The sequence below is a fragment of the Eriocheir sinensis genome, chromosome 9 (genome assembly GCF_024679095.1).
Source record: "Eriocheir sinensis breed Jianghai 21 chromosome 9, ASM2467909v1, whole genome shotgun sequence".
Lineage (NCBI taxonomy): Eukaryota > Metazoa > Arthropoda > Malacostraca > Decapoda > Varunidae > Eriocheir > Eriocheir sinensis.
The window spans coordinates 18,702,389-18,728,407 of record NC_066517.1 but is presented as its reverse complement, the minus strand read 5'-3'; the positions used below and the strand labels follow the sequence as shown (position 1 = coordinate 18,728,407).

Genomic DNA, 26,019 nt, shown 5'->3' with positions numbered 1-26,019 from the left:
GAAGGAGGATGAAGTTGAGGCGAAATAAAGAAAAATGGAACGAAGGAGAGACTAATGAAAGAGATGAGAAGAGAAGGGGAGAGTGAGGAGGGAAGTGAAGGGAAGGGAAGGGTAGGGAAGGGAAGGAAAGGGAAGGGAAGGGAAGGGAAAAAGAGGGAAGGAAAGGGAAGAGAAGGAAAGGGAAGAGAATTAAAGGGAAGGGAAGGGAAAAGAAGGGAAGGGAAGGGAAGGAAAGGGAAAAGATGGGAAGGAAAGGGAAAAGATGGGAAGGAAAGGGAAGGACAGAGAAGGCAAGAAAAGGAAAGGGAGGGGAAGATAAGGGATGGGAATGAAAGAGAAGGGAAGAGTGACGAGGAGAGGGAAGGGAAGGCAAGAGAAGGAATGGGAAGGGAAGGGAAGGGAAGGAAAGACAAGCCAAGAAGAAGAAAGGGGGGGAAGATAAGGGATGGGGATGAAAGAGAAGGGAAAAATGAGGAGGAAAGGAAAGGGAAAGAGATGGAAGGGAAGAGAAGGGATGGAAATGAAAGAGAAGGAAAAGGAAGAAAATGGAAGGGAAGGGAAGGAAAAGGGAAGGGAACTTGTGAAATGTGATAGAAAGATGAAAGAGAAGGCGGTAAAATTATGTAAATAGATGAACACATGAACAGAAGAGGAAACAAAAGGAAGAAAAAGGAACGGAAAAGTTGCGAAATGAAAACGGGGAGAAGGAAATAAGAAAAATATGGATATACGAAAAAAGATAAAACAAAAGGAAGGGATGGGAAAGGAAGGGAAAAGATGGTCGTAGTAAATATGAATCGAAGATGGAGGAAGAAAAGGAGGACTATCAGGAAGACGAAAAGATGAAATACGATAAATCCAAAAAAAAAGTGATGGAGAGATAAGATAAAGACGAGTTCTAAATGAGATTACACAAGTGATAAACTGAGATCTCATTAGCGTACAGGTAAAAAGTGGTTATTAGGTGCAAATTAAGGGGTAGGCAGGTGTGTTTGTGACGGGAGAATCTACAGGTATAATATATGAGTTGTACAGGTGTGCTTACAGGTGTCTAATTAATGTGGATGTGGAGTGTTCTCTCTCTCTCTCTCTCTCTCTCTCTCTCTCTCTCTCTCTCTCTCTCTCTCTCTCTCTCTCTCTCTCTCTCTCTCTCTCTCTCTCTCTCTCTCTCTCTCTCTCTCTCTCTCTCTCTCTCTCTCTCTTCTATTTATTTTTTGTGGTTCATATTTTCATTACAATTTTTTTTTCCTATATTCCTTTGAGTTGAGAAATGTTAGTGTTAATCCCCCCCCCCCTCTCTCTCTCTCTCTCTCTCTCTCTCTCTCTCTCTCTCTCTCTCTCTCTCTCTCTCTCTCTCTCTCTCTCTCGCTCGCACACTCAGGTCGCGGGCAAGAGGGCGTGGCCGGGGACGCTATATAAACAAGGTCGGCCCCTCCCCCTCAGTCAGTTACCCACCAGCGCTACCAACGGAACCACGCACCCAGACGCTCCGGCCGCCGTACCTCGCTGGTCCAGTGTTGCCTATCCTTCCCTCTCTCTCTACGTGTGTCTCCAGCCTCCCTCTAGCTCTTTCCTCTCCTCTGGGACCCTTGCGAGATGAAGGTAAAGCCAGGGAGGAGGAAACAGAAGAGACGAAGAAGTTTTGTTTTGACTTCGCAGTGTTGGAAGACGATAATGTGACGACCTGAAGTTGGCTCTTAGTGGATGACCTAAGGGTTGTGTGTGTGTGTGTGTGTGTGTGTGTGTGTGTGTGTGTGTGTGTGTGTGTGTGTGTGTGTGTGTGTGTGTGTGTCTGAAAGGAGGATTTAATGCTTGGTTGGATAATGTTTGGCTTAATTTATGGTTGACTGAGTGGGTTGACCGGTCTCTCTCTCTCTCTCTCTCTCTCTCTCTCTCTCTCTCTCTCTCTCTCTCTCTCTCTCTCTCTCTCTCTCTCTCTCTCTCTCTCTCTCTCTCTCTCTCTCTCTCTCTCTCTCTCTCTCTCTCTCTCTCACACCCTTGTCCTTTAAGATTGGTATTTTATTGTTTTCTTTTTTGTATGTGTCAAGTTGCCTTTCGATTTATCTTTATCTCGAATGTTTATGTTTGGGCAGATTGGATACGTGTGTGTGTGTGTGTGTGTGTGTGTGTGTGTGTAGTGTTCCAGTGGCATTCACCTTCTCCGTCTGTTTGTCTGTCTGTCTGTTTGTTTGTCTGCGTTCATTTGCTCATTAGTGAAGGTCAGGTAAGAGCAACTAATTAACAAAGGTGACTCAAGTGCTGTCGACCGATCAATTTCGCTCAATGTTGCGTAAAGACAACTTGTTCTAAAAGGTTCTAAGTTACGTACCAGTTCCCGATTCTCTCTCTCTCTCTCTCTCTCTCTCTCTCTCTCTCTCTCTCTCTCTCTCTCTCTCTCTCTCTCTCTCTCTCTCTCTCTCTCTCTCTCTCTCTCTCTCTCTCTCTCTCTCTCTCTCTCTCTCTCTCTCTCTCTCTCTCTCTCTCTCTCTCTCTCTCTCTTCTTTTCTTCTTTTTTCTTCTTCCTCTTCTTCTCAAGCCATCTTCCTATTTTTGTTTAGTCAGCGAATTTATCAACTTTTTATAGTCTCCTAGAAATTGAAATCTTTGCTATGCTTTACTTTTTTCCTCTTTTTTTGTTTTGTTTTGTTTTGTTTTTACGTCAGTGGAGACTTTGAGAAATGTTGAATATCTGTGTGATCCAAAACGAGAAGTAATGAGAGTGAAATAAACAAGACTTGGAAACTAATGAATTAAAAGATAAAAAAAAAAGTAGAAGGAAGCGAATGAATGGACAATGTAGAGGCAAGATTGAAATAATGGATAGGAAGACGAAGGGGGAAAAGTGGGAGTAGCGAGATAAAGATAAGATAAGAGAAGGATAGGGAAGGGAGAGTGGGGAAAACAGAGACATAGCAGAGGGAAAAATAGTTAAGTTAGGAATAGACGGAGGTGAACGAATGGAAAATGGAGAGGCAAGGTTGAAATAGTAGATAGAAAAACGAAGGGGGAAAAATGTGACAAATAGTGAGGTAGAAAGAACATAAATGAGGAAAAAGGAGAGTGGAGAAAATAGAGATGGAACAGAGAGAAAAATTATTAGAATAAGAGTTGAATCAATAAAACAAAGATAAAAAGACAGAACAGGATAGTAAAGAAAATAGCAAAGAGAAATAATAGGAGTGAATAGATATTTTGAGAGTATGATAGGAGAGAGAGAGAGAGAGAGAGAGATAAAGGGGGTTAAAGGACAAAAACAAAAACAGAATATAAGAAAACAAAACTAAGGAACCGGTAGATAAAGAGGAGGAGGAGAAGGAGGAGGAAGTTCCAACAGGAGATGAAGCAAGTTCCTCCCTCCCTTACACACACACACACACACACACACACACACACACACACACACACACACTTTTAATCACGTAACGACATCCCCCTCTTCCACTTCCTCCTCCCCTACCTCTTTCCCTCCTCCCCTTCCCATCATCCCCTTCTTCTTCCTCTTTCCCTCTATTCCCTTCCTCCCCTCCTCCCCTTCCTCCTCCCCTACCTCCTCCCTTTCTCCTCCTCCCCTTTCCCTCTCTTTCCTTCCTTCTCAAACCCCCTTCTGCTTGTTACCCGTCATCGGAGAACTGGAAGAAGGAGGAGGAGGAGGAGGAAGAAGAGGAAGAAAAAGAGGTACTAAAAACAGTCGTAACCAGAACTTAAGGTGAATATCGTAACCACACCCTCCACCCTTCCTCCTCCTCCTCCTCCTCCTCCTCCTCTCTCGCTCTCTCTCTCTCTCTCTCTCTCTCTCTCTCTCTCTCTCTCTCTCTCTCTCTCTCTCTCTCTCTCTCTCTCTCCCATACTTTTATTATTGCATTCCTGTCCTTTCCTTGTCTCTTTGCTCTCTCTCTCTCTCTCTCTCTCTCTCTCTCTCTCTCTCTCTCTCTCTCTCTCTCTCTCTCTCTCTCTCTCTCTCTCTCTCTCTCTCTCTCTCTCTCTCTCTCTCTCTCTCTCTCTCTCTCTCTCTCTCTCTCTCTCCTAGGTACTTTTTTCCCTTATTCTTCCTTCTTCTCCTCTTGCTCTTCCTTGTCTTTCTCTTTTCTCTCTTCTACTTTGCATGGTCGCTTTTATTTTCATCCTCTTTATTCCTTACTTTCTTTTTCTTTTTCTTTTTTATATATCTCCAAATTACTACCTTTTATTATTTTATCTCCTCCTCCTCCTCCTTATCCGCTTCACTCTCTTCCTCCTCCTTATGGTCACACTTCTTCTCCTCCTCCTCCTCCTCCTTCTCTTAATCATAATACTCCCCTTCCTCCTTCTCCTCCTCCTCCTCCTCTCCTTTCTGGTCAACTGATTACGTCACTCCTTTTTTTTATATACATTGGAAGGAAAGTCAAATATTAGGTCTGACTTTTTGGTGTCATGAAAGAGGAAAAAAAAGGAGAATTAAAGGAGGAAAAAAAGTTAAAGCAAGGAAAAAAAAAAAAGAGGACTGGGTGAGAGGAAAATAGGTTAGGAGGTGAGTAAGAGAAGGAGGAGGAGGAGGAGGAAAGAAAGGAAATATTATAGATCAGGTTTCTTTCTTTTTTTGTCTTTTTTTTTTTTTTGTCTGTGTCTTGCAGCGAAATCTAGGAGTGCCATTATTTTTTTTTGTGTGTGTATGATAAGACTGTGACGCCTTAATTATGTGACCTCAACGACACACACACACACACACACACACACACACACACACACAGGAAATGGCACGGTGACCTTTTAAAAGTAGTCTTATTGAAGGTTCTTTGTCATCGATACTTCTCTTATCTTTATTCCTCTCTTCTTTCTTTACGTCTTTATCTCCCCTTCCATCTTTCCTCTATTCTTCTTTTTTATCTCCTCTTTCCTTCTTCCTTCCTTTCTCTCTCCTTCGTCCCTTTCCTTCATCCCTCTTCCTTTTCTTCTCCCTCTTTTATATCTTTCTGTCATTTCCTTCATTTTTTTTTCTTTTTTTTCTCTCTCTCCATTTCCCTCTCTGTCTTTTTCTCTCCTTTCCTCTTTCCCTCATTTTTTCCCTTTTTTTTCTCTCCCTTTCCCTCTCTTCTTTCTTTCTGTCTGTTTTCTCCTTCTCTCTTTCCTTCATTCTTATTTTCATATCTCCTTCACACCTTCCTCTCTCTCTCTCTCTCTCTCTCTCTCTCTCTCTCTCTCTCTCTCTCTCTCTCTCTCTCTCTCTCTCTCTCTCTCTCTCTCTCTCTCTCTCTCTCTCTCTCTCTCTCTCTCTCTCTCTCTCTCTCTCTCTCTCTCTCTCTCTCTCTCTCTCTCGATTTATCTCCCTTCTTTCTTCTCCATTCCTTCCTTTCCTTCCATTCCTCTCCCGCCTTGTTCTTGTTTTTCCAGTTTCCTTCCCCTCCCTTCCCCCTCCACATTCATTCTCTCCCTCCTCTTATTCTTTTTTTCTTGCCTGCCTCCTCTCCCTTTTCTCTCTTTATTCTTTCTCTCCTTCTTCTTTCTTGTTTCCCCTTATCTTCTTCTCATTCTCTCCCTCCTCTTTTAATCTTCCCTTCCTCCTCTCCCTTCCCTCTCTCTATCTCTCCCTCTTCTTTATTGCTCCCCTATCTTCCTCCCCTCCTTTTATCCTCCCTCCACCCTCACTGCTTTCAATGTCTTCATCCCCTCCCTTCCCCTCCCCTTTTTTTTATCTCCCTACTTGCTTTCAATACATCCCTCCTCTCTCCCCCTCCCCTTTCCCTCTATCCCTCCCCCCCCCCCCTATTCAGGTGTACACGCCCTAACTGAAGCGTTCATACCCGTGACTGTCTAGACACACACCAAGGTCACGTACACACACACGTACACACACGCGCACACACACTCTCACGAAGATAGATATAGATTGATAGATACTTGATTGACGACACACACACACACACACACACACACACACACACACACACACACACACACACACACGTATACGTAGACTCATTAGCTTCCGAACACACATCTGGCAGGTAAATATAGACCTCCCCCATTTCCCTACCCCTCCATTCCCCCCCTCTCCTCTCCCCTCCCCATTTCCTTATACCTTTTTCCTTTCCGTAACCCCCCCTCCCTCTTCCTCCCTCCCTTCCCTACCGCTTCCCTTAAACACCTGGTCCATAAGAAGGTAATTATCCTCTTACACCAAAACGCAGGTAACTTTTGGCAATTAGAACGCTTACCTAAGAGAGAAGAAGTAAAAGGGAAAATCAATATCACTTTCATTTTCAACGTGTGAGCGCTAATAAGTACAAGCGATACGCAACATGTCATAAATTCTAATTAGCGCAGGTGGGGCGCAGGTAGGCTGAATTTGCACTCGAGGGAAAGGTCCAGTTTATCTCTCCTTCCTTCCATCCTTCATTCCTCTTTCCATCTCCCCTTTCTTCCTTCCTTCCTTCATTTCCTCTTCTTTCCCTCTCTCTCTCTCTCTCTCTCTCTCTCTCTCTCTCTCTCTCTCTCTCTCTCTCTCTCTCTCTCTCTCTCTCTCTCTCTCTCTCTCTCTCTCTCTCTCTCTCTCTCTCTCTCTCTCTCTCTCTCTCTCTCTCTCTCTCTCTCTCTCTCTCTCTCTCTCTCTCTCTCTCTCTCTCTCTCTCTCTCTCTCTCTCTCTCTCTCTCTCTCTCTCTCTCTCTCACTTACGATTTCTCTCCCTCCCTTCTCCTCCATTCCTTCCTTTCTATTATTTTCTCTGCCTCCTTTCTCTTGTTTTTGTCCCGATCTTCTTGCTTCACACGACACCTGAGAAATAATTGCATACCTGTGCCTGAGTGACGCGCTGTGGAGGGGAATTTATTGGTGACGGTCAACAATGGGATGAATTTTCCGCTCAGGTGATCGAATATTTCTCCGTTTCACCTGATTTGGACAGAGATAGACAGGCAGATTAATGGCCAGATAGATAGAGAAATAGATAGATAAATATATAAATGAATAGAAAAATTGATAGATGTGGATAATTGGATAGATAGGGGAGTAGATAGATGAAAGAAAACAACAGATAGATTGATAGACAGATAGATTAGTGCAAAGTTAGATAGATAGAAGGACGTAGAATAGTAGACAGAGTAATAGATCGAGAAATGATAGATAAATAAATAAAGATTGATAGAAAGATTAAGATTAAGCAGATATAGAGAGAAAAATAAAGATGAATAAGTAAATAAACAGAGACCTAAAAGAAAATATCTCAACATAACAATATATAACGAAAGTGAAAATGCGACCTTCTCTCCTTCCCCTCTCCCTCCCTCCTCCTTCCCTCCCTTCTGAGACCTCACGCGGGAGGGCGGAGCAGCAGGGAGGGGTCAGGTGCGTGTGTCTGTTGGAGGAAAGGGAGGGAAGTGGACGGGAGGGAAAAGGAAAACGAAGGAGAACGGGAGGGAATTCGAAGGGAGACAAGAGGAAAGGAGGGGAGGAAGGGAAGGGAGGGGAGAGGGAAGGGAGGAAAGGGAAGGGAGGAAGAGAAAGATGTGGAAGGGAGGGAAGGAATAAAGGAAGGAAACAAGACACTGATGCTGAAGAAGGGAGAGAGAGAGACGTTGGTATTTTCCCCTCCCTCCACTATTATATATTTCTCTCCTCTCTCTTCTTTCCTCACCTTTATCTTTTCTTTTCTCCTTCCTCTTCGCTTCACTTTTATCGGCACTTTCAGATTTATCCATTTTCATTGTTTTTTTCTGTTTTCTTTTATCAATTACATTTTTATCTCTGAAGCGAATTGTTTTTTTTTCTTTATCTCGTCTGTCTCTTTCCTTATCTATTTATCTATCCCCATCTCTGTCTATCTTTCTATCTATCTATCTGTCTTAATCTTTATCTATCTTGCTTTATTTATTTATTCATCCCCATCTCTGTCTATCTTTCTATCTATCTATCTGTCTTAATCTTTATCTGTCTATCTATCTTTATTATCTATCAATCTGTGTCTATCTTTTTATCACTCCCAACATTTTACTTTCACCTATCACCTTTTTTCTTTTTTTTACGTCTGTGTTTTAAATGTTCGCCTTTTGTTTGCACTCAGTCAAGGGTGTTGTTTGTGTGTTTGTGTGTCTGTTTGATGGTCACGCCTTCCACAAACCAACAAACAAAGAAGGGAGGGGGACGATGTGTGTGTGTGTGTGTGTGTGTGTGTGTGTGTGTGTGTGTGTGTGTGTGTGTGTGTGTTTATTGTATTTGTCGTGTTCTCTCTCTCTCTCTCTCTCTCTCTCTCTCTCTCTCTCTCTCTCTCTCTCTCTCTCTCTCTCTCTCTCTCTCTCTCTCTCTCTCTCTCTCTCTCTCTCTCTCTCTCTCTCTCTCTCTCTCTCTCTCTCTCTCTCTCTCTCTCTCCCTTCAAATCATTAGACCAAGTACTCTTTTTTTTTTCTCTCTTTCTTTCGCTTCCTCTTTTTTTAACGTTCCCTTTTCTTCCATTAAGTCATTGTCATTTAAAAACCTCCTCCTCCTCCTCCTCCTCCTCCTCCTCCTCCTCCTCCTCCTCTTGTACCGTGACTCATGTGCTCTCTGGTGCGAAGGGAAGGAAGGGGAGGGGAGGAAGGGAGGGAAAGGTCAGGCACGCGTCGGAGGCTGGGGGTCAGGTCACAGGTCAAGGGTGGCTGGATCTATAAGTATCTGTGCTCCCTTTACCCCCCCTACCTCCCCCCTCTTACCTTACTCTCCCTCCCTTGCCCCCCCCCCTCCCCTCGCCTACCTACCTGCTTTAAGGTCACGATCAGGTGTTTGATTGGTGTGTGTGTTTGTGTGCGTGCCTGTGTGTGTGTGTGTGTGTGTATGTGTGTGTGTATGTGTGTGTGTGTGTGTGTGTGTGTGTGTGTGTTGGGGAGGGGAGGAGAGAGAGAGAGAGAGAGAGAGAGAGAGTATGTTTCTGTTTCAAACTTAAATATATAAACTTGAGGGAAATCCGATCACCTTCAGCGTCTAAAAACAGTGAGAAAGTGAAACTCGAGCTGAAAAACGCAGGGAAATAAAATAGATAAAATAAAATAAAGAGTAACTACAGATTAAAAGCCGAACTAAATAAAAAATAAAAAAGTCACGTGACCTACATTGTAAACTATTATACTATTACACTATCATAACTATCTCCTTTTGTTGTTATCGTTATTGTATATTTTCTTTATTGTTGTTGAGGTTAGGTGGTGGTGGCGGTGGTGTTGGTGGTGTTGAGGTGAGGTAGTGGAGGCGATTTTGAGGTGGTGTTGCTGTGGTGGTGGTGGTATTGAGGTGGTGTTGCTGTGGTGGTGGTGGTATTGATGTGGTGTTGCTGTGGTGGTGGTGGTGTTGAATTGGTGTTATGGTGGTGGTGGTGGTGTTGAGGTGAGGTAGTGGAGGCGATTTTGAGGTGGTGTTGCTGTGGTGGTGGTGGTATTGAGGTGGTGTTGCTGTGGTGGTGGTGGTGTTGAATTGGTGTTATGGTGGTGGTGGTGGTGGTGGTGGTGGTGGCGGTGTTGAGTTATAGTGGTGGTGGTGGTGTTGAAGTGTTATTGTTGTTGTGGTGGTGGTGGTGGCGGTGTTGAGTTGTAGTGGTGGTGGTGGTGTTGAAGTGTTATTGTTGTTGTGGTGGTGGTGGTGGCGGTGTTGAGTTGTAGTGGTGGTGGTGGTGGTGGTGGTGGTGGCGGTGTTGAGGTGTGGTGGTGGTGGTGGTGGTGGTGGTGGGGTGTTGAGGTTTATTGTTTCTCTCTGTCGTTATATAATTATCGATCGGAGTTTCAGGTTACAGACGGAGCATTGAACTGAAGTGAAAGTTGTCATCCTGTTTCCATTTCTCCTTCCTCTCGCTAATCTTTCCACTTCCTTTTTTCTCCTTCACTTTCTTCCTTCCCTCCCTTCCAGACATACTTCCTTCTTTCCCTCCCAGCTATACTTCCTTTTCTCTTCCCTTTCTTCTTTCCCTCCCAGCTATACTTCCTTTTCTCTTCCCTTTCTTCTTTCCCTCCTAGATATACTTCCTTTTCTCCACTTCCTTCCCTCCCTCCCTGATATGTTTTCTTCTTCTCCTTCACTTTCTTCCTTCTCTCCCTTCCAGACATACTTCCTTCTTTCCCTCCCAGCTATACTTCCTTTTCTCCACTTTCTTCCTTCCCTCCCTCCCTGATATGCTTCCTTTTCTCCACTTCCTTCCCTCCCTCCCTGATATGTTTTCTTCTTCTCCTTCACTTTCTTCCTTCCCTCCCTTCCAGACATACTTCCTTCTTTCCCTCCCAGCTATACTTCCTTTTCTCTTCCCTTTCTTCTCTCCCTCCCAGATATACTTTCTTCTTTCCCTCCCAGCTATACTTCCTTTTCTCCACTTTCTTCCTTCCCTCCCTCACTGATATGCTTCCTTTTTTCTCCTTCACTTTCTTCCTTCCCTCCCTTCCAGATATACTTCCTTCTTTCCCTCCCAGCTATACTTCCTTTTCTCTTCCCTTTCTTCTCTCCCGCCCAGATATACTTTCTTCTTTCCCTCCTAGATATACTTCCTTTTCTCCACTTTCTTCCTTCCCTCCCTCCCAGATATCCTTCCTTTTTTCCTTCACTCTCTTCTTTCTCTCCCTCCCAGATATCCTTCCTTTCTCTCCTTCACTCTCTTCTTTCTCTCCCTCCTTGATATCCTTCCTTCTTCTCCTTCACTCTCTTCTTTCTCTCCCTCTCAGATATCCTTCCTTTCTCTCCTTCACTCTCTTCTTTCCCTCCCTCCCAGATATCCTTCCTTTTTTCCTTCACTGTCTTCTTTCTCTCCCTCCCAGATATACATATTTTCTTCATTTCCTTCCTCCAACCTTTCCTTTTCCTTTTCTATCTCCCTTCCCCTTTCTTCTTTTCATTCATTTTTTCATTTTTCTCTTTCCCATCTTTCAATTTCATCTTTTTTTATTTTACTCCATTCGTTCACTTCTTGTTTTTTTTTCGCCTCTTCCTCCTTCTCTCCATTTCTTTCCTTCTGTCCCTCTTTTCCTCCCTTTTTTTCCTGTTATTTACTTCCCTCTCTCTTTTCTTCCTTCCTTTTCTTTCTTTCCTTTCCCAAAAGCTTCATTATTTCCCACCCTTCCTTCCTTATCTTCTTTCTTCCCTTCCTTCTTTACCTTCTTTCCTTCATTCCTCCTCTTCCTTCCCTTCCATTCATCCTTCCTATTCCACGTCTCCCTTCCCACCCTCTCCACCCTTCCCTTCACCTTTTCTTCCTTTTTCTTTAGTTCCGTTCTCACCCTTCCTCCTCTCTTCCTTCCCTTCCCACCCTTCCCTTCACTTTTACCTCCCTTCCCACCCTTTGCCCTTCCTTCCCACCCTTCTTTAACTTCTTCCCACCCTTCTCCTCCTGTTCCCATACCTTTCCCACCCTATCTTCCTCTTCCCGTCTCCCCCTCCCTTCCCCCCTTCCTCCCGTCTCCTCTCCCTCCTCCCCCCTCCTCTTCCTGTCCTCCATAACCTCGCCCCCATTTCACATCCCCTCCTCCTCCTCCTCTTCTTCTTCCCGTTATTCTCGTTTCCTTTCCTATTTTTTTTATGTTCTATTCTTTTCACTTTCGTTCGACGCATCTCAATTTTCTGCTCTTTTTTTTTTCTTTTGCATCATGTTTCTCTTCTCTTTTTTATATTCCTTTTTTTGTCATTTCCGTTCTTTTTTTCTTTCTTTCTATCGTTCTCCTCCTCCTCCTCCTCCTCCTCTCCTCCTCCTCCTCCTCCTCCTCCGTCATGATGTTTGATAGTTTTATGAAGACAAGAAAATGAAGGAGAGTAGAACGTTGACCTCATTTTATTAAGTGTCCTCATTGTTATACTGTGTGTGGGTGGGGGGGGGGGAATAGGGAGGAGGAGGAAAAACAAAGGGGGAGGGTAGGAGGGAGGGAGGTGTCCATTATAACCAAAGAAATATCAATAAACAAAAACATACAACATAAATCATTCACTAATTAACCGGCTCCTCTTAATTAACATTCCTATAGGGTAGATATAATGAACCACTCACCGGCTGACCATTAGTAACTGTACGCTTCATTATACTATTTATTTTCTCTCCATCACTCGAGATCCTGTTTTCTCTCCCTTCTTTCTTCTTCATTCTTTCTTTTCATATTTTTTCCTCATTCTTCTTTTTCTTGTTTTTCCTGTTTTCTCTCCCTCCTTTCTCCTTCATTCCTTCCTTTCATTTTTTCCTCATTCTTCTTTTTCTTGTTTTCCTGTTTTCTCTCCCTCCTTTTTCTTTCATTCCTTCCTTTCATTTTTTTCCTCATTCTTCTTTTTCTTGTTTTCCTATTTTCTCTCCCTCCTTTCTTCTTCATTCCTTCCTTTCATTTTTTTCCTCACCCTCCTGTTTTCTCTCCCTCCTTTTTCTTTCATTCCTCCCTCTCATATTTTTTCACACCCTCCTTTTCCTTCTTTTTCCTGTTTTCTATCCCTCCTTTCCCTTCCATTCTTCCCTCTCATTATTTTCCTCTCCTTTTTTTCTGTTTTTCCTGTTTTCTCTCCCTCCTTTCTCCTTCATTCCTTCCTTTCATTTTTTTCCTCACCCTCCTTTTTCTCTGTTTTCTCTCCCTCCTTTCTCCTTCATTTCTTCCTCCCATATTTTTCCTCATCCTCCCTTTCTTTGTTTTTTCCTATTTTCTCTCCTTCCTTTCCCCTCCATTTCTTCCTTTCATTATTTTCCTCTCCCTCCTTTTTCTTGTTTTTCCTGTTTTCTCTCCTTCCTTTCCCCTCCATTTCTTCCTTTCATTATTTTCCTCTCTCTCCTTTTTCTTGTTTTTCCTGTTTTATCTCCTTCCTTTCCCCTCTATTTCTTCCTTTCATTATTTTCCTCTCTCTCCTTTTTCTTGTTTTTCCTGTTTTCTCTCCCTCCTTTCTTCTTCATTCCTTCCTCTCATTTTTTCCTCACCCTTCTTTTTTCCTGTTTTTCCTGTTTCCTTCCCCTCCATTCCCCCTCCCCATTCTTTCTCTCCCTCATTTCATCTTTTTTTTTTTGCCTGCCTACCCACACTCCCCCCCTCTCTCTACTGTATCTCTCCCACTTCTTTCTTTTTTCCTCACCTATCTCCTTTCCCTCCTTTCTCCTCGCCATTCTTCCCTCCCTCCTCCTTGTCATCAATGTCTTCAGAGCACACCTTATGTTTCAAAATCAATAGGGCGTCGTAATTAAGGTGAAATAAGAGAGGGAGTTAAAGGAGGCGAAGGAAGGAGATGACAGAAAAGAGAGAAGCAGATAAACGAGAAGAATAAAGAAGATTAATGAGATAAGGAGATGAGGGAAGAAACTGGAGATGAGAGAGAGGAATAGGAGATAGAGAAAGATGAAGATGTAGGAGTGATTAATAACTGTTTGCCGGAGTGATAGTATTTGTAAGCCATGGATATCGTTTTTTTTTTCGTCCTCAGCATCCAAGATAATTATTCAAAACACACATTAGGGTTCAAAATAAAGAGGGTGAGGAAAACGAAGCGAGAAGAAAACTAATAGAACGAATTAAAGAAAACGAAGAATGAAAACGAAGAAAACAAAGCGTGGATATTGTGATGAAATGCAGAGCAGCTGTAAAAGGAGAGAAACCCCATTGACTTAACACTCCTATCGACTTAACATTCACACGCACGTTCATGACCCTTGTAGAAGAGAAAAAAAACGGGGTAAATGAATTCTCTCGGCGTGAGTATTAGTAGAGTGGAAAATTTGCATTCACACACATACACACACACACACACACACACACACACACACACACACACACACACACACACACACACACACACAATGGCCGGCTACTTAACGTCATAATTTGTATTTATTCTTGTTGTTGAGACAATTTCGTTTGTAGTACAGGTGTGGTAATGTATGTTTCTCTCTCTCTCTCTCTCTCTCTCTCTCTCTCTCTCTCTCTCTCTCTCTCTCTCTCTCTCTCTCTCTCTCTCTCTCTCTCTCTCTCTCTCTCTCTCTCTCTCTCTCTCTCTCTCTCTCTCTCTCTCTCTCTCTCTCTCTCTCTCTCTCTCTCTCAACACAAGAATTTTAAATAAGACAAATACGAGGTTACTATTCACCACATTTTTTTTATTTTTATATCTAACCGTGAATAAGTTGACCCAAATACCTGCATTCTCAGGTGTTCACGTAAATCTTACCGGCAACAGGTGTAACTAATGAGCCCAGGTAGCGTTGTGTAGACCTGCCTCATTAACTTGTCTTGTCTAACACCTGGGGGCTTACTCTTATGCTTGTGTGTGCGTCTGTATTGTGTGTGTGTGTGTGTGTGTGTGTGTGTGTGTGTGTGTGTGTGTGTGTGTGTGTGTGTGTGTGATTCTTGCCTTCATATATAAGTTCAACAAATATCATAACTCGTATTTCATTATTTTCCTTCTTTTCACTTTTTATTTTTTTCTCTTATTTTTTTCATATTCTTTTCCGGCTTTCACTTTTAACTGCTCATTCATTTTCCTTTTCCTCGTTTGTTCTTTTCGGTATTTTCCTCCTTCATAATTGTTGCTATATTATTTTCTGTCTTTCGTCTTTCCTTTCTTCCTTCCTCCTTCCCTTGACATTTTATATTCGTTCTCTCTTTCCTACTTTGTCCTTCTTATTCTGTCTTTCTTCATTCGCTCATTGCTTCCGCCTTTTCTCTTTTCTTTTCTTCCATTCTCTCTTTCTTTTCTTCCATTGTCCTGTATCTTTGTCTTTCTTGTCATTGCTTCCGCCTTTCCTCTATTCTTCTCTCCTACTCGTTCATTTTTCTCCTTTGTCCTTTCTCTTTGTCCTTAACCTCTCATTGCCTCCACATTCCTCTCTTTCCTTCTTCCGCTCGTTCTTTCTTTCCTTCCTTGTCTCCTTTCTCTGTCCTTACTTACTCATTGTCTTCCTCTCTCCCTCTCTTCCGATCTTCCGTTCTCTATCCTTTTTAGTCTCTTCTCTTTCTTCACTTCCTCCTTACTTCCTTCCTCCCTTTGTTCCTTTCTTTCATTTGTTCTTTCTTTCCTTCTTTGTCCCTTCCTTTTACCTTCACTCCCTCCTTGCTTCTTTCCTCCCTCTCTTCCTTCATTCGTTCTAACTTCCTTCCTTCCTCTGTTCTTTTCTTCCATCCGTTCTTTCTCTCCTTCTTTGTCCCTTCCTTCTGCCTTCACTCCCTCCTTGCTTCCTCCTTCCTCTCTACCTATACCTCTGTTCCTTTCTTTCATCCGTTCTTCTATCCTTCTTTGTCCCTACTCTCTGTTTTCACTCGTTCATTGGTTCCTCCTTCCTCTTCTCCTTTCTTCCTACCTCTGTTCCTTTCTTCCATTCGTTCTTTCTCTCCTTCTTTGTCCCTACTCTCTGTCTTTCATCCTCTCCGTTCCTAGCTTCCATCCGTTCTTTCTCTCCCTCTTTGTCCCTACCTCTGTTCCTTTCATCCTCTCACTGTTCCTTTCTTCCATCCGTTCTTTCTCTCCCTCTTTGTCCCTACCTCTGTTCCTTTCATCCTCTCACTGTTCCTTTCTTCCATCCGTTCTTTCTCTCCCTCTTTGTCCCTACCTCTGTTCCTTTCATCCTCTCCGTTCCTAGCTTCCATCCGTTCTTTCTCTCCCTCTTTGTCCCTACCTCTGTTCCTTTCATCCTCTCTCTGTTCCTATCTTCCATCCGTTCTTTCTCTCCCTCCCTCCCTCGCTCCTTGCTTCTTCCTTCCTCTCCTCCTTTCTTCCTACCATTTGCTCTTTATTCCTCTTCGTTATGTCCGTCGTGACTTGCTCTGTGATTCTCTGTGTGTCTCTGTGTCTGCAGGTAAACAGAGGTGAGAATTTCCTTGTTTTTTTTTCTCATAATTTCCTGGACGTTGTTCGTTTGTCTATATTTGATCGATTTCCTTCTGGTTTAGTTAATTTATTTGTATCACATTTATTTATCTCCTAAGTATATGTATTTTTCTCTTTACCTCTGCTGTATTTTTATTATTATTGTTACTGTTATTGTTAGTATAGCATCTCTCAACATCCAAGCAACATATCATTCAGCAACATATACGTACAATACAATATTTACCTGATATAATATACGTACACACACAGACACATATTCATAAGTACACACAATAACATCGCACACACTGGTAACATTGGGCCCCGCTGCCATGAAGGGAGGGAGGGGAGGAGGGGCGAAGGGGAGAGGAGGGGGGGGGGGCAGTGTTAGCGGGAAAGTATATAACAAGATGAGCAGGAAATGACGATCTTCCTGCTGATCCCAATAGTGTGTGTGTGTGTGTGTGTGTGTGTGTGTGTGTGTGTGTTCGTGCTTGTGGTCTGGTTTATCTTTCTATTGTCTCTCTCTGTTTGTCAAGATGGGTTTGCTTGTTTGTCTGTCTCGCAGTTTTCTGTCTCTGTCTGTCTTAGTCGCCTTGGTCTCGGTCTTGGATTCTCTTGTATAATCTTCGACTCTGACTTCCCAGACTGTTGACGAGCTGATCTTCCCTACGTTCTCTTATTGATATAAATAATCCTTTTATATATATCTAAACCAACTTCTTATATAAATCATTATTTTTTATAAATATGAATCAAGAAAATACGAGTTTTTTTTATCTATTTGTATATATTTTCTTGTTCTCTATTTTACCTTCACGTCAGTAATTTCACTGTTTCAATAGTTTTTCTTAAGTTCAAATGCCTATAGTTTTCATGTAAATATGATTCTTTCTTATTAATCTACTATATTTCTATTAACAAAAAAAAAAAACTTTTAATGTAATTTTATTGATCTAAACTTCACGTCAGAACTTTGACAGCCTCACTATAGTAAATATATATTTTCTGTATTAATATGATTTATCCAAATATGCATCACTTTTTTATGGGGAACAAATCTGTTTCAACTTTTACTCTCCTTTGTGGACTGAAACTTCTCTTTAGATATATTTGTTTCATTTTATTCTCGTTCATATAAACTATTTTTCATGTATATATATGTCAATTTCACCTAAATCGGCAATTCCTTATTTTGCTAGCACTTTTTTATCTTAATTTCCCCTATGGACCAAAGCTCTTCCTGTACAGACCAAAGTGTCTTCACTGAGCTCGGGAGGCACAGGCCCTCTGGAACGAGGCCACTTTTACTTCATGCTGCATTACTTCATTTAGCACCTGCGGTCTTTTTACCTCTAGCAGCCATACTTTTACCTTTAGCTTCCCATATGGACTGAGCACCTTTCACTGCTTCATTTACCTTCACTGAACTGGGCCGTAATAAAAATCCTCCTGAACGAAGCAACTTTTACTTTATGCCTTGCTTCCTTTCATCTCATCCAACGCTTCCCTTTCGCCCCTTCCTTCCCTTCCTTTCCTTTCCCCTTCTCTTCCCAATCCCTTCCCCTACCCTTCCCTTACCTTCCTTTCCCCTTCTCTTTCCATTCCCTTCCCCTACCCTTCCCTTCCCTTTCCCCACCCTTCCTTTCCCCTTCCCTTCCCTTCCCTTCCCTTTCCTTCCCTTCCCTACCTTTCCCTACCCTACCCCTACCCTTCCCTTATAATTTCCTTTCCCCTACTCATCCCTTCCCGTACCCTTCCCTTCCCTTCCTTTCCCTTCCTTCCTTCCCTTCCCTTCCTTCCTTCCTTCCTTTCCTTCCCCTGCCAACCCTTATAATTTCCTTTCCCCTACTCATCCCTTCCCGTACCCCTCCCTTCCCCTACCCTTCCCTTTCTTTCTCCTACCCTTCCCTCCCCTACCCATCTCTTGCTTCCCTTACCATTTCGTTTCCTTCCCCTACCGTTTCCTTCCCTCCCCTCCCTTCCCCTACCCTTCACTACCCCTTATCTTTATCCTTCCCCTCCCTTCCCCTACCCTTTTACCCATTTCCTACCGTTCTCTTTCCTTCCCCTACCCTTTCCCTACCCTCCCCTTACCTTCCCCTACCCTTTCCCTACCCTTCCCTTACCTTCCCTTACCCTTCCCTTCCCCTACCATTCCCTACCCATCCCTACCCTTCCCAACCCTTCCCTTGCTTCCCTCATCCTCCTGGCCCTACGCTGCCCCCTCCCAGAGCCCTAGCCCCCACCTGCTGGCTCTCGGGCTGCTGCTAATCTGCCAAGGCGCCCCGGGCATGAGGCAGGTGGAGTCGGACTACGCGGCGCCACTCCAGCAGCTCTCCACCTTCGACGGCTATCGCTACTCCAACTACCTGGGGCCGGATGGGTACAGGTGAGCGCTTGGGTGGAAGTAGAACATCGGTGTGTAGGTAGGAAGGACGGAGTGGTAGGGAGGCGGGAGCGGAGGGGGAATAGGTAAGGAAGAGCACGCGGGGGAGATAGTGGGGGAAGAGAGGAAAGAATGAAGGGAAAGTGGATGGTGGGGAGAAGAGGGAATGGAGGGAGAAGGGAGGGTAGGAAGGGGAGAGGGGATGGGTAGTAGGGAGGAGAGAAAATGAAGAGGGAGTCATAGGGAGCGGAAGGATTGGCTGATGACAGGATGGTAGGAAGGGAGAGAAGGGAAGGAGAGCAGATGGTAGGGAAGGGAGAGAATGGAGAGTGGAAGGGAGGGATGCTAATGAGGAGTGAATGGATTGGGAAAAGAGAGAAAGGGAGGGGGAGGCATAATCGGGAGGAGAAGGAACAGAGGTAGAGAAGATAGAAGGGAGGGGAGCAAATGAAGAGAGAGATGATGGTGAGAAAGGGAGAGATGGGTGGTAGGGAGGAAAGAGAATGGGAGAAGAGAAAAAAGGCTATTGACCGCTGAGAGGAATGATGGGTGATTAAGGAAGGAAAGGGAGGTGGTGAAGGGGGGAGGGAGGTGATAAAAAAGGAGAGGAAGTATGCAGACGAGTTAGCAGGAGGAGGAGGAGGAGGAGGAAAGCTGTCACAATAAAGATAGGATCGACGATAGAGAGACAGAAAAGGAAAGGACATTAGATACGGCATTAGTATAGAAGGTATAGACAAAGAGAATGGAATGCACAGAAATTAGACAGGTTAAAGGAGACAGCAAAGAAACTGTATAAAGAGGTGGAGTAGAAAAAAAAAATGGAAGGAACAGAAATTTAGAGCGGTAGAAGGAGACAGTAAAGAAAGTATATATGGAGGTGGAGCAAAAAAATAGAGAAAGAATGGAAGGAACAGAAATTAGGGAAGTTAAAGAAGACACAGTAAAAAAAAAGTATATATGGAGTAAAAAAAATAGAGAAAAAGAATGAAAGGAACAGAAATTAGGGAGATAGGAGAAGACAGAGTAAAGAAAGTGTATGAGGAGGTGGAGAAAAATACTTATGATGCAAAGGAAGAGCGAGGTAACGAATCAGTATGGAAGATAATATAAGGAAAAAAGTAAGTGAACCAGTAATGAATGAAGAGGAAAGGAAGTATAAAAAGTGGAGGGAAGATATTCAGACACACAAAAAAGAGTATAGCGAAGTGATAAAGCAGTAAAAAGGAAGAGAAAACGAGAGTAAAGAAGGAGGATCATGCAAAATAGAGAAACGGGGAAAAAAAATAATGCCCGTGGAAGATGATGACACGGAGATATAGAAGGAAAATAAAGGAAGGGTAACAGGGAATAAAGGAAAGTGTGTAAAGAATGAAATAGCGAGAGATAATAAAGAGGAGCGAAATGGGTAGATATAGAAAACGGGAGTAAAATGTGCATGTGAAAAATGGAAGAGTAGCAGGTGATGCATTAGAGGGAAAGCAGGGGAAAGAGGAGGAAGTAGAATGTAGAGAAAGCAGGAAAACGTACAGGAGAAAAACAGAGGAAAGGAAAGAGGAAAGAGGAAGAAGTAGAATGTAAAGAAAGCAGGAAAAAGTACAGGAAGAAAATAGAGGAGAGGAAAAAGGAAGAAGTAGGAAGCAGAGAAAGCAGAAAAAATTACAGGAGGAAAGTAGAGGAGAGGAAAGAGGAAAGGGGAAGAAGTAGAATGTAAAGAAAGCAGGAAAAAGTACAGTAGGAAAATAGAGAAAAGGAAAGAAGAAGAAGTAGGAAGCAGAGAAAGCAGAAAAGAGAGAGAAAGGGATCATACAGGAAAGAGGAATTAATTAGTATAAAAAAAAACAAGACATACAGACGCAAAAAAAAGGAAAAGAACAGGTAATAAAACGTTAATTACAAAAGAAGATCGCTACCGGTTATTACTTTCCCATCATTTACCTTTTTATTGGCCAGGTGACAGGTAGGCGAGTGAAGGGGCAGAGGGGAGGGGGGAGACAGGTAAGGGAGCACAGGTAAAAGTGAGGTGCAGGGAACGGTGTGCTTAATGGAGTGTAGGGGAGAGAAGGAGAGGAGGACGCGGCGGGGACGGGGAAGGTAAGGGGAGGAGGAGGGGAAGGGGAAGAGAAGGAACGAATGGGCGGTAAAGAAGGGAGTGTGTCTCCTATCTAAAAGCAGGAACCTGTTTTCATAAATCTCACAGCCTTCCTTTCCCTTCCCTTTCTCCATGTTATATTGCCCCTCCCTTTCCCTCTCTCCCTCTCTCTCTGTTCCTCCTCCTTCTCTCCCTCCTCCTCCTCCTCCTCCTCCTTCGGCCTGCATTGTGTCTGGTGTTATTTGAGAACGAGTGAAAGGTAAGGTGTCTCTGGGCCCACGCGTCCGAGAGGGAGATTTGGGAGGTGATAACAGCTCTCGCACTGCATCAGATAGCGACGTGATAAGAGGGGAATGTTCTTAAAGCGCGTGGAGGTTTTTTTTTTTTTTTTTTTTTTTTTCATCTTTCTGTTTGTGCACTTTTTATCTTGTCTTTATCTCTTGTCCACTTACTTTTATCTAGTATGTTCTTATCTTGTTTTATATCTTTTCTCATTCGTTTTTTATTTTATTTTATAGTTTTCCCATTTTTTTATTTTGTTCTCATCGCATACACTCGTTTTTTATCTTGTGTTTTCTTATCTTGTTGCACACTCATCTTTATCTTGTTTTATATATCTTTTCACGCTCTTTTTTATCATTTTTTTTCCATTTTATTTTTTTATTTTCCATCACACTCATCTTTGTCTGTTTTTATCTCCTTTTTTACTCATTTATCTTGCTTTTTTATCTCTCTTGTTTCACGCTTCTTTCTATCCTTCTGTCTCGCTTCACACTCATCTTTGTCTGTTCTTTTCTCTTTTTCACTCATTTTATCTTGCTTTTTTATCTCTCTTGTTTCACGCTTCTTTCTGACCTTTTATCTCGTCTCACACTCATTTTCAACTTCTTTCACACTTGTCAATATGATTCTACTTGTCTGTTTGTCTGTCAGTTTCTTTCCTTTCCAATAAACCCACGGCGACACTATCACCTTCGCCTCTAGATTCTATCACTTTTTCATCCATTTTCTTCTAGTCTTACCCGTGTTTCTCTTACCCTACCCCTCTTTCTCTCTGTCTGTATGTCTGTTTGTCTGTCTTACCCCCACAAGCTTGTTACGTGTTATTCCCCCTTGCCTCCAGGTTCAGTAACTTCTTAATACTTTCATATCAGTTTTCATCTATTTTCACACTTGTTTCTTTCACTCCTGCTTTCTTTACATCCTACTTCTTTCTCTTTCCCCTGCTTTCTCTTTAATTCATCACCTGCTACACTCTCTTTTTTTTTCACTTGCGCTTTTTACTTCCGTTTTCTATGTCTATCCATTTCTCTTCTCTGTATTATCTCTCGCTATTCCAATCTTTACACACTTTCCTTTATTCCCTGCCTGGATTTCTTACCCCCTAAACCTGTTACCTACGATCCCCCTTCGTCCCTAGATTCAGTTACTCCCTCCCCGATAATTTTACACCATTTTTTATTTAATTGTACACCTCTCTCTTTCACTCCACCTGTCTGGCTACTTACCTGCTTCCCTTACCCATTAAGCCTGTTACCTATCATTACCCTTCGCCTCTAGGTTCAATGACTTCCTCCTGAAAAGTTATGTACGCATTTTTTATCTATTTTTCACCTGTTTCTTTTGCTCTACCTGTCTGTTTTTCTTTCTCAATTCCACAAACATTTGCCTCAATAGTTAATTACCCATTTTCATCTTCTTGTCCACTTGTTTTTTCATCTTGACTGCATGCCTGTCTGTCTGTCTGTCTGTTTGTCTGTCTGTTTTGCATGCAACCACAAACCTGTTATCTATCCTTCCCCTTCACCTCTTAGATTCTTCTACTCGCTGCCCACGAGTTCGAGGGCGGAGCAGCGATCAGCCTCAGGGGAAGTGACGGGCCAGTACGCTTTCGTGGCACCAGAGGGCGACGAGTACCACTTCAAGTACGAGGCCGGCAACAAGGGCTACGTCGTGGAGAGCAACGCCCTGCCCACGCCCGTCCAGGACACCGAGGAAGTGAGACGCGCCAAGGAGGAGTTCTTCGCGGCTTACCAGAAGGCGCTCGAGATGGCGGACTCCGACGAAGACAGCGAAGACTCATCATCGTCCGAGGAGTCTGATGAGTACAGCGAGGAGAGCAGCGAGGAGTCTGGGGAGGAGGATTCGGATGAGGACTCGAGTGAAGAGGATGATGATGAGGAAGAGTCGGAGGAAGAGGATGAGGAAGAGTCTGGTGAGGAAGACGAGGAGGAAGAGGAAGATGAGGAGGAGGAAGAAGAGGAGGAAGAAGAGGAGGAGGAAGAGGAAGAAGAGGAGGAGGAAGAGGAAGAAGGTGAGGAAGAAGAGGAAGAAGGTGAAGGTAACGAAGAGGAGGAGGAGGAAGAGGAAGAAGGCGAAGAAGGTGAAGGTGAAGAAGAAGAAGAAGGAGAAGAAGGAGAGGAAGAAGAAGAAGGAGGAAACGGAGGACGTGGAGACAAGGGGAAGGGAAGCAGACGAGGAGGACAGAGAACAGGAGGCAGGAGGAAGCTGGTCAAGGCTCGTCCCCTCTTCAAGGACTCTGGATTCGGACAGAAGATCGTGCGGCCGTACCCTTACAACTTCAGGCGGTGAGGTGGCGAACGCTTGCAACCCTCGCTGTGCCTCTCCCTGGGACCTAATGACTCCCCCAAGCTAGTCAGAGGGAAAATAGGTCTCGACGTTGCTGAAACCCTCCATTACCCTCCCTCTTAGTGCCTTTTCTTCATCGCCAACGCCATCTATTGCAACGAAAAACAGTTACACCTTCCCCAGGCTGCTCTGTCGTAATCCTTCCTTTCCCTAGGCATAATAAGGAGGTTTTGAGCCTATTCTTGACCTCCTACGAGTGCCTAAGGATTACCAGAATGCTACCCCTCTCCTTAAACCTGAAGCACAAGGTCGTCTGAGTCACAATTGGCCTTACTGTAAAAAAAATCCGCCCGCTCCAGTAAAAACATGGGGCAAAGACCAAGACTTCCTCCCTCACGAAAGTCCAAGAAAGCCATAAGGTTCAAAATGAGATAACCCCAAGATTGCGTTGTGGTCCTTGGTTTAACTTACGATATCAGGAGAAGATGTTAAGGTTCTGGTAAGGAAAACTGATACACGAGATACGAAGTTAGTTTCTTAAGGTCACGATTCGAAGCATTCATCTCAACCCTACCATTTTTTTCTTCAACTTAATTTCAGCTCACCCGACTTTCACTTTTTTTTATACCTTCACTTTTCATTTTTTTTCCCCCTCATGTTCCTTCAATCAGGTAAATTTTGACACTTTTTTATATAATTATGGTATATAGATATTTTCCTTGTTGTTGTTAATAATTTTCTTCATGTTTGTGCAGTCTTCAGTGTGTGTGTGTGTGTGTGTGTGTGTGTGTGTGTGTGTGTGTGTGTGTTTATAAATATAGCTCTGTCTTACCATATATACGTCCCCAATTGTGTGTGTGTGTGTGTGTGTGTGTGTGTGTGTGTGTGTGTGTGTGTGTGTGTGTGTGTGTGTGTGTGTGTGTGTCTTTGCTTTGGCCAGATGCTACGTAATAGTTATGGAGTATTTATTTTTGTATACAGTATTGTAGTCACTATCTAATGTATTGCCCACGAGAGCTTTTTAAATATATTACAATGATTATTCTGCCTCGGTGTTTTATTCTGTTTGTGATGTGTGGAAGAAAGAGCCCGTCGGGAAAGTCCTTGAATAAAAATTGAAAACACATGCACTCTGAAACGATAAAAAAGGAAGAGAGTAAGGACACATATATAAGCTTATTGATAAAAACGGAGAGGAAGAAAAAAGAAAGAGTAGGGTGTTTGTGTCCTTGAAATGTATAAAGAGTTTTGTCATCTTTTACTTTTACTTTTTTTGTGTTGTTGTTGTTGTTTTTATGTGTTTGTCTGGCTCTCGTACCACACAAATCCCTCATCACAATCATGTTTCCTTTCGCCTCTAGGAAAACAAAGGAAAGAGAGAAAGAAAAGGAAAATACAATTAGTCTGCTTCCCACCTTCCTTTTCCTGCACCAAGAGAAATATTTTTTTTATCATTATCATCTCTCATTCCTGTATATAAACCCTGACCAGAAAAATATCTTGGGTATACGAAACAGCACAGTAGGTTGACTTTGGAGGAGGGGCCTGGTTGTTGTTGTTGTTGTTGTTTTTTGTATAAGGATGAGTACATTAAACTATTTAGGAAAGCACTTCAATCTGCAATAATTATTTAGTTTGGAAAGTTGAATTTTCTTACGTCTATACCACATCCCTCTTTTTCTCTTTTTTTCTTCGTATAGTTTCCTTCGGCGTACGCTAAATGTCAGCTTCGTAGAGGTCATGCAGTTATTTATATATTTTGTGGCACGATTTCATTTAGCAAAGCATCTTAATCTGCAACAATCATTCAATTAGGAAAGGTAAAATTTTTATATAGTTTCCTTCGGCGTCCTTTTAATGTCAGCTTCTTATAGGTTATGCAATTACTTACATATTTTTTGGCGTGATATTTAGTAACACATCCTAATCTGCAATAATTATTCCGTTGCGAAAGCTATTTTTTATACACTTTTTCCACCTCTATTTTTTGGGGGGTATAGTTTTCTTCGGTATCATCTTAATGTCAGCAATTATTTATACCTTCTTTCTGCACGATAGCATTTAGCACATCTCAATTTGCAATAGTCCTTCAGTTAAGAAATCTGACATTTTGGTTTAGTTTCCTTCGGCGTCCTCTCAATATCAGTTTCTCATGGGTGATGAAATTATATTATCTTTATCTTTTTTTTTCTTTTTTGAGGGGAGAGAGGGAGGGCATGTGCGTGGGAGTGCGGCGTGGCGGGCGTGGCAGTATTGGTATTGTGAGGGCGTGGCGTGTGGTGGCGTGCCGGGGAAGGTGGGGGGGGGGGGGTTCAGGGGTCGTGGGGAGGCGGCAATTTCGTGTGTGATGCCTTGGGTCGGCGTACTGAAAGGTGGGGTCACGCTCCTTCACGGTTTGGTGGTCGTGGCGCTGGGGGGGGGGGGGGGAGGTCGTGGTGGTGGTCGCGGTGGGTGGTAATGGTGGGGTTAAGGGTGTGGGTTTTAAGGGTCAGGTCACGGGGGCGTATGGTGGGACGTATGGGTGTGTTCTTTGATATGGAGTGGTGGTAGTTATGTTTCTTCCATCTTCCACTTGCTACCTGTCTTTCCCATTCTCCTCTCTCGTTGTTGTTTTTTCCACTCTGACTCTTCTATTCCTTCTCCATTTCTCTCGTTTTCCTCCTCCTTTATTTTTATTTTTCCTCTTCTACTTCTTTTCTTTTTTCTTTTCTCTCTCTTCTATTCCTTCTCCATTTCTCTCGTTTTCCTCCTCCTTTATTTTTATTTTACCTCTTCTACTTCTTTTCTTTTTTTCTTTTCTTTCTCTTCTATTCCTTCTCCACCTTTCTTGTTTAACTCCTCGTATCTTCTCTCTTTACCTTTCTCCTGTTTTCCTCTTCCTTTCTTTAGCTATTTTCTTCCTCCTTACCTTCTCTCATCTTCCTCTTTCTTCTATGTCCTCTGTTGTCTGTTTATTCCTTTTACTTATCTCTTATTCGTTGCTGCATGATCGAGGACGTGTGGAATTTTCATAGTCACCCATTCAAACTCATCCATTTTCTCTTCGGTGACTTCAATGCCTAACTGTAGTAGACCATTCGAAACACAACGGTCTTAGTAGGGACGGCAACGCTTTTTCATATCTAGTTTATGTGTCTTTATTCCTGTTTTTCGTTTTATATTTTTTTCCACCTTCTTCCTCTTCTCCTTTCTCTTACTCTCTCACTTACTCTCCCT

General features: G+C 43.0%; 1 protein-coding gene across 1 annotated transcript; it reads left to right on the top strand.

Annotated features, from left to right (window-relative positions):
• The first annotated feature begins 1,458 nt into the window (after nucleotides 1–1,458).
• LOC126996072 (cilia- and flagella-associated protein 251-like) lies at nucleotides 1,459–23,848 on the top strand. Its single transcript, XM_050856142.1, has 3 exons — nucleotides 1,459–1,602; nucleotides 17,968–18,125; nucleotides 22,029–23,848. Exons 1-3 carry the CDS (start codon nucleotides 1,597–1,599, stop codon nucleotides 22,804–22,806), a joined length of 942 nt encoding a protein of 313 aa, XP_050712099.1. The 5' UTR covers nucleotides 1,459–1,596; the 3' UTR covers nucleotides 22,807–23,848.
• Nucleotides 23,849–26,019: the final 2,171 nt, after the last annotated feature.

Excerpts from the sequence above, each read along its gene's own strand:
- LOC126996072 (XM_050856142.1), top strand. Across the intron at positions 18,126-22,028 it reads CTGGGGCCGGATGGGTACAG|ATTCTTCTACTCGCTGCCCA; the intron begins GTGAGCGCTTGG and ends TTCACCTCTTAG.